General features: G+C 37.8%; 1 protein-coding gene across 1 annotated transcript in view; it reads right to left on the minus strand.

The window, feature by feature from the left end:
* LOC137969431 (myotubularin-related protein 13-like) overlaps window positions 1–12642 on the minus strand; it is a 34594-nt gene extending 21952 nt beyond the window's left edge. Inside the window, exons 1-16 of the mRNA XM_068815654.1 lie at window positions 12502–12642; window positions 12295–12374; window positions 10314–10652; window positions 8858–9077; window positions 8573–8705; window positions 7194–7302; window positions 6806–6919; window positions 6317–6391; window positions 6105–6218; window positions 5601–5651; window positions 5247–5324; window positions 4945–5043; window positions 3121–3414; window positions 2683–2832; window positions 2179–2247; window positions 1732–2088 (exon numbers count right to left, since the gene is read on the minus strand). Coding sequence (XP_068671755.1) covers window positions 1732–2088; window positions 2179–2247; window positions 2683–2832; window positions 3121–3414; window positions 4945–5043; window positions 5247–5324; window positions 5601–5651; window positions 6105–6218; window positions 6317–6391; window positions 6806–6919; window positions 7194–7302; window positions 8573–8705; window positions 8858–9077; window positions 10314–10652; window positions 12295–12374; window positions 12502–12559 — 2340 coding nt within the window. The 5' untranslated portion in view covers window positions 12560–12642. The remainder of the gene's footprint in view (window positions 1–1731; window positions 2089–2178; window positions 2248–2682; window positions 2833–3120; window positions 3415–4944; window positions 5044–5246; window positions 5325–5600; window positions 5652–6104; window positions 6219–6316; window positions 6392–6805; window positions 6920–7193; window positions 7303–8572; window positions 8706–8857; window positions 9078–10313; window positions 10653–12294; window positions 12375–12501) is intronic.

Below are 12642 nucleotides of genomic sequence, written 5' to 3' on the forward strand. Positions count from 1 at the left end.
CAAGTTGTTCACGTAACAGCAGATTTTATGATACCAAATAAAACACCAATCCTTGGCTTGCCCCTAACATCAATAGCAGCCACGTTGGTGAACTGAAGTCTTTTGGGAATTTGGCTCTATTATTATGCAAAACGTGAGCGAATATTGCTTCGTTTTGTCCACCAACATGGCCATCTAATCATGTGAGTGTCAAGGTCATTTCCATTGTACAATGTAGATAATTATTGCAGAGTGTTTCATCTAAGCCTGCTAATTACTTTTCAATAAAAAATGGGGGTCACCAAGTTTGTTTTGGAGAAATAAATGTTTAAAGAAAATATAGGGTGCTTTTAAATGGTAACCATGGTAACGTATTATGTCACATTTATGAGTGCATCTTGTTGAGCAATTATAGGTGTTTCATTTAGTAGAATAACATTGCCTAATGTGAAAGAGTTAGGTAATGTGTGGAGTTAATCCTTCAAGTAAGACATTCCCTCCAAATGGTTTAAACCGGTTTGAGCCAACTTACATGATGATAATCTTTATAGGAAAATAAATTAATAAACATATTATTCACAGTGAATACTGGTAGACCTTTTTGCAGATACGGCGGCCATTTTGATTTCTATTGTTTCGAAAGACATTATAGGATGCTCAGGGTATAAATTAATATAATATAATTATTTGCCACCTAGGCATCCCATAATGGCTATTTGGAACAGTAGAAATCAAAATGGCTACCGTATCTGCAAAAAGGTCTATTAATGTTTAAGTCTGGAACTGTGCAACTACTATTCAAAAATGTTTATGGTTCCATAGCTTACACTGTAATTTTAATTTTTGAAGACAACAGGAACAACACTATTATTATTTTTACAAGAAGAAAGCTATAATTTTTATTTTTCTTTAAAAGGAGAAAACAAAAACCAGAGAAAATGAAGGAGGAAGAAAAAAAATTGAAAAACAAAAATAGCCTTGAATAATCCTTGATCAGAGTGTACAGGGCTCGATCTTGGTGGTTGGCAACTAGCCAAATACTAGTAGATTTTCAGTTTTGGCTAGTGGACTTCTCTCGCTTAGTAGCCATGTTGACTACTGAAATGCTGAAGGCAAATATTATCATCCATTTCAAATTCTACTGAAATTTTTACTACTCACAATTGATGGCGCATTATTGTAAAAAAAAAAACAAAAAGAAAAAAAAACGTGAAATTGTTCTAAGTGATTTTCAAAGCCATTACTCGGCTAAAGAGACAGGATCCCCATGCTCCCATCACACAGTTCGATCATAAATTAAGCTGTCTGCCACATTGTTTCTAGTTGCACATATTCACTTCTCAAATGAACATCAGAGGCTTCTTTTCTTCCGAGAACAGCTTGAAAAGGAAAGGTGATGATTTCAAAGAGGAAAATTGGAAGTGTGGAAGCAGAAAAAGAAGGTTTGTGTAAAGTTGGACAAAGGAGTTTCTGTGGAGAAGTAGACGGCCAACGTCAATGGACTATTACATTTAATGTTTTTAAATGTGGCATAATGTATGTCAAAATGTATATAGTTTGAAGAACATTGTAGAGTTATTACTTGAAAGCATATTAATGTTTTCCTTATGGCTCACAAAAAGAGCGCATTGCCTAGTGATTTTTACCAGTTTACTAGCCAAGGCTACTGTCAAAAAAGTCAAGGTCGAGCCCTGATGGACACAATTTTCAGACAGCAAAAAGCTTTTTCATCATCGTGTGATGACAACTAACCTGCTTAGCAGCAATGCTAAGTGCACTTGGAACTGACTTTTGCTCTTCTTGTGTGCTAGTATTATCCAAATCACTGGAGCTCCCCGACTCCTTAGCTGACAATGAAATGTTATCCCTACTTTTCGAGAAGCTACGGTGCTTGGTCAGAGGTGTTAAGCTGGCACGTGAAATGCGTTGCTGGGCTCTATCAGAGGTATCTTCAGCATTTGCCTTGGGAGCTTCTTCATTAACATACAATTGTTTGATTTGTGCCTCTACGTCAGCATAAAATGCCTCCTCCCAGAACTGCTGTCGCTCCCAAACTGGATGATCTTGTACGCAAGTGTAAGCAAACTGAATTACACCAACATTGAGTTTCTAACAAAAAGAGATTCAGCATTTCAATCTCTTGCAATTAACTTTTCAATATATGATACATTTTATTTCCCACATGACAAAATGACATACCCTGCAGAATGTGGCTGTAAGAGGTAGAAGTGCTGCAGCAACTGCTGTATTACTCATACTAGCATCATCCTATTGGTGATAAACAGAAGACAAAGAAAGACATTTCAATGCTAACCCTGATCTACAGTAAATATTCCTCTCACCCAATTAGCTATTTTCTCAAACTTCCTAGATCTTGCCTGGGCACAGAGTTAGTTCTTGCGATTTGCACCAAAAATCAGAGATACCAGACAGTAACCCTTTCCCTCCTACATGTAAAAGTGCAACTTGTACATTTAATCGTAACTATGGTATTACAAAATTCTTGAATCTGATTGGTCATCAACAACCCTGACTTCTGTATTAAATGGGACAGTTTGTAATTGGACACCTTGAAATCGGACAGTTGTATGCGTCATCAAGTGCACGCTAGTTGTACTTAAATATTTTAAATTACAAAGCTACGTATGGCATTCTTTTCCAAACTGAAGCTGAATTATCTCTGAAAAATGCGTGGTTACAAACCTGCAATGCACTGTTCATGAGTCTTACAACCAAATCAAACTGGTCATGTTCCAACATTGATCTGTTCTGCTTAACTCTGAGAGAAAGTTCATGGCACAGAGCTAACTGGGCTCCTTTGGACTTCAGTGCTCGGACCACTGATGGAAGGGTCTGTTCAAGAAGAGAGAATTACATGTATTAAAAGCTTTCAGTTAGCACAGACCATACTGTGAAATTCAGGCAAAATTTGCAGAGATGTCCATATACAGTATACCAACAAGTATTAACCCTTTAATACCCAAAGCGGCCTAAACCGGCCAGACTTAGTATTTTGCTGTCTAACACCAGTCGATTTTACTCGTCAATGGGGAACCCCCCGGAGTCAATGGATTAAACAAGGAAAAAAAATCCAATCCAAAACAACTTCCTTTGATGACACTAACTAAAAGAATGAATTACCTTTCTCGCTTCAGATATCTTGTTATCAAAAATGTACGCAACACAGTCTCTTAACACCTCAAGCTTGCGACTTGGAATGTAATGCTGTTGGCGGTTTGAAACAACAGTTGAAGGCACAACACACGGCTCTGGGCTTTTGATTTTGTAGGGGGCAGCAACATTCTCTGCTTGATCAATATACTGGCCGATTTCAGATTCACTGAGCTCAGGAAAGACTAGTTTGCTGTACAATTCGGCTTCGATAGATGGATCCAATGGTTGGATTGCATTTTCTGCTGTATCACCAGAAGGTTCCTGTCATGAAGCAAGCAAGCAGAAATGTTCTTAGCACTTGCAAATATCCCCTAACAGAACAATGAATGTTGCTGGCCCAGAAATTAAAAGGTGAAAAGCTGGGGTCAGACCTCAGCAAAACCAAGACCACCTCAGTAGTTGATTAGTTAATGTACTAGAAACTACTGTATGATTGCTCAAACTCATTAATAATTCATAAGTTAATAAGCTCATAAGTTAATAAGCCAATCGCATCACCACATTCTGGTCACCAGGACGAGTTTGAAACCCAATGAAACACTACTTGTTGACTCATAAAATGAATTTCAAATGTGTGGTTTGAAATCAATAATTTCAAACATATGTTTTGAAAAAACAAGTACAAAATGGCTCTTAATTATAATAATTATTCTAATCTTCAAAAATTCGAGCTGCCTATTTGTTTTTATAATGTACAGAATTCGGAACAGCACTAGTCACACAATCTTCTTCCTCCTCTCCCAGCTTTTACAGGGTCTAAAATTAATATCTCTCTGCACTCTCCATCTGGACATGGTAACGAGTTATTGCTCACAGATCTCACATGCTTCTGCACAACTATGAGGTGTACAAAAAATGTTTGACTTGAAAAAAAGTGATTGAAATTATAATTGCCTTTGTTGGAGAAGTAATTTCAAAATTTGTACGTCGTACTTCATTGGATTTCCAAACGCACAAAAGCACTTAACCCATTTACCCCTAAACCGGCCATACTTAGTATTTTACTCTGTCTAACGCCAGAAGATTTTACTCATCAGTGGGAACCCCCAGGAGTCAATGGGTTAAAACCACTCGGCCTGCCGCCTCATGGTTTCAAACATTTTCTTTTGTTTGGAAATCCAATGAAGCACTCACACTCGTTTTGGAATATTACATGTATGTACAGCACCGTGCAAAAGTAAGCTGACATTCGCTTTGGAAACTCAATTTTTGACTCGATCTCCGATCCTCGATTCTCGGAAAGACCGAGGATCAAGGATTCAAGAAAGACAATTGAGAATTGAGTCAACTATCAAGAAAGAATGAAACCTGATGCCCCTGAACAAGTCTAGCACCGAGATTCAACCATCAATATAATTTTCCTTCAAATCATTGCATTTAAGACAAGATGTAAAAATACATGAATCACGTGGTATGCAAATATTTCTAAATGTTTACATTGGAAATTAAATTTTACATTTGATTCTCGATAAAATCCATCACGCGGTAAAGCTCACTCTTTTGCTTTTATATTTTAATCCACGACATAAGATTGCAGTTTTGAAGAGAAGACTCACAGGAACGATAGCTGCTATCTCATTTTCTTATGAAACAGTTCCTGTTGTTATTTAATCAAGGAGTAACACTTTTGTGACGTTGAATCAAGTATGAATAATTGACAATGTTTCGATTTTGCAATCGAGTGTTGAGTCTCGATCTTTGACTCCATTCTTGATCCTCGTGAGGATCGAGTAGAGACTGTCACCTTACTTTTGCACAGTACTGTAGTATCATTGTGCAGCAATGACTTACGTTGTCATAAAGCTTCTGTGCCAGCTGTTGAATGTTGGCCTGAACCTCAGCATCCAATCCTCCTTCTGTACTCAGAATACCGTCAATTTCTACAGATAACTAGAAAAGAGGAAATGTTTTTAATGACAACTACCCTCTGCAGCTGTCTGTTAAGCTTTCTCCAGGGAGTTTGGTTTGTTTTTGTACATTCTTGACATTTAAAAACTAGAAGAGATGGCTGAATTCCCCAGGGAGTTTGAAACAATTATGTCATTAGACTTGACATTACTTCAAATTTGAACAAGTATACTCTACAGAATTACCTGGTCAAACAGATCACATGCTCTATAAGGAGGACCACGGCATGCGACAAATGAGAGAAATGAAATGCTGTCCAAAACCTGTGAAGGAATCCAATAACAGAAAGTCAATGTATTCCGTTTGAATGAGAAAGATATGATCTCATCAGTCTGGAAAAATTATCTGAGCACACAAAATGGATTAGACATTCCAAGAAGAAACAAAAGCACTGTGTGATTCTCTGCACTAGTACTCTTTTCTTGTTCCTTCAGATACATGTATTACACACTTGCCACTGACTGCAAGAATGCCTTTGAAAGAAGGGAAATTTAAATCATGATTCTTTCAGTCTAGTTAACAAGAAAATTAAATTTTACCTTGGACAAAAATGCATCACCCACCATGCCTCTATACTCAAGGAATGAAACCTGCGAGAAATACAGTAGATATACGGGTAATGTTTTACACAGCAGTCTCAACAGTTCAGTCTTATAATAGTGAGTGCAAAAGAACATGTATTTTGACTTACCCCTATCAACAAAAATTTTGGAAGAGTTATAGTGAAAACAACCCTTTACCTTCAACAGAAAAAGGGGACAAGAGGAAGGCTCATCTTTTAAAGCTTGGAGCCAATTAAGCCTACATTTCAACAAAGTGTTACAAAAATAAAGACTGAAAGTACGACATCAACTCAATACAAAAAAAAAAAAGATTTAATGCAAGGAGAGAGAGCTGGAGGATTGTGTGGGGATGACCAAAGGAAAGAACTAAACAAAAAAGAATTGACAATTTTTTAAGGCAAAAAATGGAATTCGACTCTTGTAAATCCGCCAGTTAAGAACATCCTACAGAGCTCCATGAACATGAAAAAATTACTGTACCTTGTTAAATGTTATAACAGGCTTGGGATGGATTCTGATCAAAGTCAGACAAGATCGATAGCCAGAAAACATTTGAGCAAGCAGTCGTATAAACACTGCACGCAATTCCTTGTCCTACAAGAAAAAAGAGGAAACTACAGATTAGAGCTACGACTGCCAGAAACTAAAGAAAGAAGTTGAGAAAAATTATGTTCACTCATGGCAATACCTACCTGAAGCACTGGAAGTGAAGGAGAGGTTGATGTCTGGAAGGCACAGTCTGCTGTAACAAGTTGAGGATGCAATACCTGAACATGAATAATAATATTTACTCATCTTTTAAATAAGATGATCAAAAACACAAGAACACAAAGAAAACTGTTTTCATGTAATGTACATATACCAAAGGACTGATAACTCATAAAATTTATTTGTTTTACCAAATACATGTAGTTATAATAGATAACTAGTGTGGAAGAAGATCCAAATTGGGCATCTATAGCTTACCCCAGTTTAATAGTGTGACATCATATCTTATTCATTCCTCTAACAAGACGTACATGTAAGTCCAGCACAGGGTTTTAACCAGAAATAATTTATACTGTGGACAGGAGTCATTTACATGTGCTGTACATACCACCCATACGTAATGAGATGAGTTATGCAAAGTTTTTTTTGCGAAGGAAAAAACAAGGTTGACCACTGGAGTCATAAAGACTTACCAAGGTTAATTCATGCCTTGTTCGGCCTAAGAATGGTTCAGGCAACGAAGCAAGGTTGATGGTGTCTGGGATGAAGATGTGTCCTCCATCAATATCCACAAGGATAACATCAGCCTGCAAAATCACAAAACAGCAATAAGGTAAAGTGAGAATAATCATTATGAGCATCTTGATGGCGGGATATCAAGGCCTTCCTGGCTTCAAGTACAGGTTGGTTTTGACAGGAAACAGAAGGAAGTGAAGAAGGAAAGAGTGCTTTGGGGCTTTACGTTGCACTCTGGAAATTACTGGTACACTGTACATGCACTTTAAGGAATCAATATAGAGCCTTGTTTTAGTTAGGAAAGTGACATTTGCATTGACAACATGTTGTATTAGGCTCCCTTACCAAGTCAGGTGCGATATCCTTGTAACCTTCATGAACTCCCATGATGTATGGTGTTGGTGCATTCAAGAACTCAAGCAGTGCAGCAGGCAAAATTGGAATGAAAACATAACTGACAAGCAAAGTTAAGATAAGAAAATAATGTTGGTAACATTCTCATTGACTCAAAATAAACTCTGTAGCATATTTCAAATTGCCAGCTATTTTCTAAACAATTCAATCTTTTTTGTGGGTTATAAGTGAAAGGGAGACATGATCCCTGCCATTATCTGGACAACTTATAATTATAGACACCTGATAAATTCAGCCAGAGCCAAATGTTCATTTCCAACATCAGCAGCATCTTCTGTTTGCTGTTTGTAACTAATTTGCCCATGACAAACCAAGAATGGTTGGTCGGCGCACTGAGCTAAAGACTCCACTGATCGCGCCTACTGTACCTGCATACCAGATTTACGGAAAGCTAAACTAAAGAATTATTGTGAAACAGCAGTGGGTCCCTTCACTCAAATTTAGCAATAATTACAGTATATTGCACTCCTCAGAAGGCCATGCTCACATGAATAAGCAAGGTCCACAGCTAGTACAAAACTTCCCTCCAGCTTTGACAAATGCTCTTTTAAAATTGTAACAAAAAACACTAACACAAGCGATGACAACGACTTCAGAAGGGTAGGCTGGGAATTAAATGTAGTCTCCACATTACATCACACAATGTGTCACAAAACACCCTGATACAGGGGCCTCGTGAGCTAGTTTCTGTCCCTTGTATTAACGCAACAAATCAATATGACACTGCATGGACAATGGACGAATTACAATTGGCTTGAAAATTTGTCATTTTGAACTGAATTCTGTTACATTTGCTTTGCAAACGTTTTGACCACTTAGACTGCTGGTAGAAGTGCAATCGCAACAAACGAGGCATTGTCACATTGGTCAAGTGAGACTGTGTTTGCAAGTTTCAAATGATCTAACCATTGTTCATTTCCATAGAGATCGATGGCAAGAAAAAAGAAGGTTATTTGAGCCAGAACAAGATGGCGTCCCGACGCTGAAATGGTATGGTATCATGATAGATACTGGAGGGAAACCCCACAGAACTGATACGATTAGAATGCATCCTCTTCAAAAGCAATTATTTGAAGTGTGGGTTACATATGAAAGGGAGAAGTGATCAATAATTATTATTGCTTAATTAAATAATATTACTGTCCAGATAAGTGTGAAGATCACTTCTCCTGCCATTGCAGAGGCCATGGGTTCAAATCTTGTTGAAGAAGCCTGAATTTTTCAATTTTTCAATATCTTTTAAGTGATAAGTGAGAGGATCACTTCTCCCAATCATATTTTTTTTAATCTGGCAGGTATTTTCTTATTACCTAAACTTCAGTGGGTACATCAATGCTAACATAGCTTGGGTGGCATGAGTCAACTGCGAATAACTGCTTGAGTAGAACACTATCTTGTTTTCTGTCAAGACGGCACAGAAAAGAGCCAACATATTGTGGATACCTGTTGAATAAAATGATGACAAATACATGTAATTATTATAAATTTGTCAAATCACCAGCAGGAACAAGACATCTACAATATTACAAGTATGTTGTCACTATAAAGCAATAATTTCCCTATGAGCGCATTGGTATGATAACTTGACAACTTGCCTAGCTGATTGAACAGGATAGCAACTGATTTGCCAGTCACTGGAAGGGTATCTGAAACTGGGGGTAACAGAGTCTGCCGATCACCAGCTCCCATGGAAAATGTCATCTTTGGTCCACCAGGAGGAGGCACTTGAACAAAGCCCAAAATGCAGCCAACTAATCCTTCTAAAGATTTGGTGTTACCAGACAGGAATGATAAATAGATGGTTGTAAGGCAGTTCTGAAATAAAAAGGACAGAGAGGAAATGAGAGAATTGGACAATCCTCACTTTGAGTATGATCTACCACTTGTTTTCCAGGAAATTGCTTATACCCTTTGAACTTTCTACACCTAAACCTTTCCTAATCGACGCGTAAATTGTTTGATAATAGACAGTGTCCCTCTGGTGAAAGCCTGTTCAACTGCTTTCATTAGGGGGTCTTAAAGGCGAGTTAGATTCACCAATCTTGAAATGACGAAAGTTACCAGACAAGGAATCTCCATTCAACCACAAAACTTTTCACAGTGTCAATGATGGCCTGTAACTTTCTACAAAGATTCAGCCACCATGAGCAACAAAACACCATGCAACCTTTGAGAACTCAAACATGATGTTACCAGTTTCTTTCTCCAAACAAAAAGCCTGGTTACTACGCAAAGTACATTTATATAGGACAGACATGCTTACAATGAGCTGCCAACATTAGCTTTCACTGAAAAAATTCTGGGAAAAAGTTCACCAGGAAAAGCAATCTTGTTTCCAAACAAGTTGACATATATATATTATATACAATTTGGAGGGTTAAAAAAAGTGAATCAAAGTCTCATTGAGACTGCTAATTGAATGATAGATCTAACTTGACACTGACTTGACTTTAATCTAATACTTTCACAGGATGAAGTAACTCTATTTCCAAATTATGGGTTGGGTCTTCATTAGCCCACAGGAGTGCTTCATTCTCTGGATACTACCGGTAAATGAAAGTCTCTAATTAAATTTCTCTCTTAGAGGCTATTATCACTGCAACAGCACTTTTCTTTTTCAGAGCATTTTTCTGTTACTTTATTCTCCTGAGCACTGCTTTTATACTCACTGAAAATCTGGAATGAGAGTAATAAAATTATTTTAACCCTTTGACGTCCAAACCAGCTAGACTTAGTATTTACTCGGTCTAACGCCACACGATTTTAATCGTCAATGGAGAACCCCTGGGAGTCAATGGATTAATTATCTAGTAAGTTCACATTTATTTATTCCTTGTATTTCATGTTTTCATTTTTTGCCTTTTGATATTATTTCTTTCATTACTACGGCATGGTAATGCATTTAATAAACTGCATGGTTTCCTTTTTGGACAATTATTTTTCTCCTGATCAACTTTGTATGCTGCTTGCATTGCACATTGTAAAATGGAGAATAACCTTTAAAAAACATTGATTAAATTACAGATTGACAAAATTATAATATGTACGTACCTTAAACACTTCAAAATAATTTGCTCTCGAAACAAGAACCAAGCATTTTGGGGCAAACCTATCCAGTGCTAATTCACCACTATTAACAGAAATGCCAGGCACATTGTCAGAGCCACGCTTGTCAGACATAGATGAATCAGATTGGCTGCCATCCACAGCTGCATCCTTGCTTGTCGGCTTCAATGCTCCCGCTGACTTAGGCTTAGTTTGACTACATTTTTCATAGAATGTGAAGCAAGCACAGTATCGATGGTCCCCCTCCATATCAGTAAGAACTGCCACAAAGAACGTTGGTGGCTTGCAGTAGAAGGAATAGTTCCATCCTCCAGGCTGGCAAAACTAAACAAAGGATACAAATAACATTTACTTTCTTGAATTAACAACTGCATCGCCAAGTGGAGGTTGGGTATCTGAAACATCCTGGAGCTTCCACTACATTGGCAGCGAGCTCCAAGATGGAGACTGCACCCATGGCTGGCAAACCTGACAACCCAGCCATGAGCCCCCATGCAGCAGAGAAGATAGGCACATGTGACACTGATAAACAGTGGAAGTAGAGGGGAAAAAATGCTAAACACTCCACAGAAAATATTCCTTCCTGCCAAACCAACAAATAAGCTCTACAACCCAAGGCACAAGGAGTCAGATGCATGCGCAAATATAACAAAACCACTGACAACTGACTGCAGCTGCTCCTAGTTGTTCCCTCTGTTGAACTGCATTTAACCTCATCAAAAATGGTGTCAAATTTACACGACAAAAATTCACAGCTGCAATGAAAATTTATAGACCTGAATGACTCCACATAAAATTTTCATGTAGATTAGAATTCAGTTGCATAAACATGCGAGGGCATTTGTTGATTTCATACATTTAAAAGAGAGTATTGTTGTTCTAAAGCTGTCCATAGTTATCCTTGCAACTACAGAAAATTTTTGTCCAGGTATATAAATAATATTAGGATGATATCAAGGCGAGTTGTCAATGATAATGTTAATCATTTGAAACCATTTGGTAATTTCACAAAACAGTGAAAACCAATTTACAAAGGTCATTTGCAAGTCACATAAGAGATTTTAACTCATACATCCAAATAAATATAAGCATTGACATAAATTTGAAGTGAAAGTATTTGTATCATCACATTGATCATCTCAGCTATATAAACAAGTATTCAAGACACTAATCCAGTCTCAATATAATTTCACCCCGGTTTTTTCTCAGAAATCTTTGTTTGCATGTGATGGGAAAAAAGAGTCCAACATTGTGACAACATCAAGGTACCTCAAAGTACGCAAAAAACTGCGCAGAATACTGTGATTCGGAGCAAGCCGAAACAGTAAAAATGTTCCTTTGAAGCCAACGCAGAGCAGTTATATCTGAGGAATAGTGCTTACATGTAAATTGCACGCGTTCCCCGACGATCTTTATAAGAAAAGAAAGATCAGCGACTTTGTGAAAGCAGTACAGCAAAAGAAAAAGATTCTCAATTCTCTTTATTCAATACAAGGAGTCGCTAACTCTACAATAAACTGAGAAATACTTCATCCAATATTGGTCAGCAAACATGTTGTGATGTTGGTTATTTGACGCGCGAACTGGAATACGTGAAAGTCCAGAGCATGGTGCCTTCAATGTAAGGTTTCAAAACACATTAATAAATATCTACGAGTCAAGAAGCACGATAAGGAGTTACACATGGTCGGCTTCAAACATGGGCCTCTCAACCTGATAACACTTACGCATTTACAACTGTCGGATACGAGAAAGTCCTCTTGTTTGCACTTTTTTTCAGGTTGACACAAGAGGATGCACACCCGACAGTCGGTTGAACAGATAACATACAACAACACGAATTGAATGGGTCTTGCTAAGCGAGCATTTGGCTACCACTGCAGGCAGCTTCCGCGAAAATTGGTATTACACTACAGTTACATAAACATATTTCGGTTTAATTTCAACCAAAACTCAAGCCACTCACCAATTCAATTCCCTCCGGGAAGGTTGCATCTTTTCGGGCTTTCTTGGGAAAACGCTGAATTACCTTCCCTTTCACTTCGTCTAAAAATTTCAATGGAAGAAACTAAATAAGCAAGTCGAGTCGGGAAACTTCCAGAGCAGTGATATGTTTGCACAACATTTTTGTCGACTGATGAAGCGCAGACTAAAACAAGGAACTACTCTTTACCGTTCTTTGAGTCCCTGTCTATTCCACAAACGACAAAATAATCTGCTAGACGGGACATTTCTTGAGGTGGAATGTCATGTAGGCAACCATAACCATACACCCTTTCTTTTGGACGCCATTTTGGAAGGGGCTGAACGCATA

This window comes from Montipora foliosa, chromosome 9 (genome assembly GCF_036669935.1).
Source record: "Montipora foliosa isolate CH-2021 chromosome 9, ASM3666993v2, whole genome shotgun sequence".
Classification (NCBI taxonomy): domain Eukaryota; kingdom Metazoa; phylum Cnidaria; class Anthozoa; order Scleractinia; family Acroporidae; genus Montipora; species Montipora foliosa.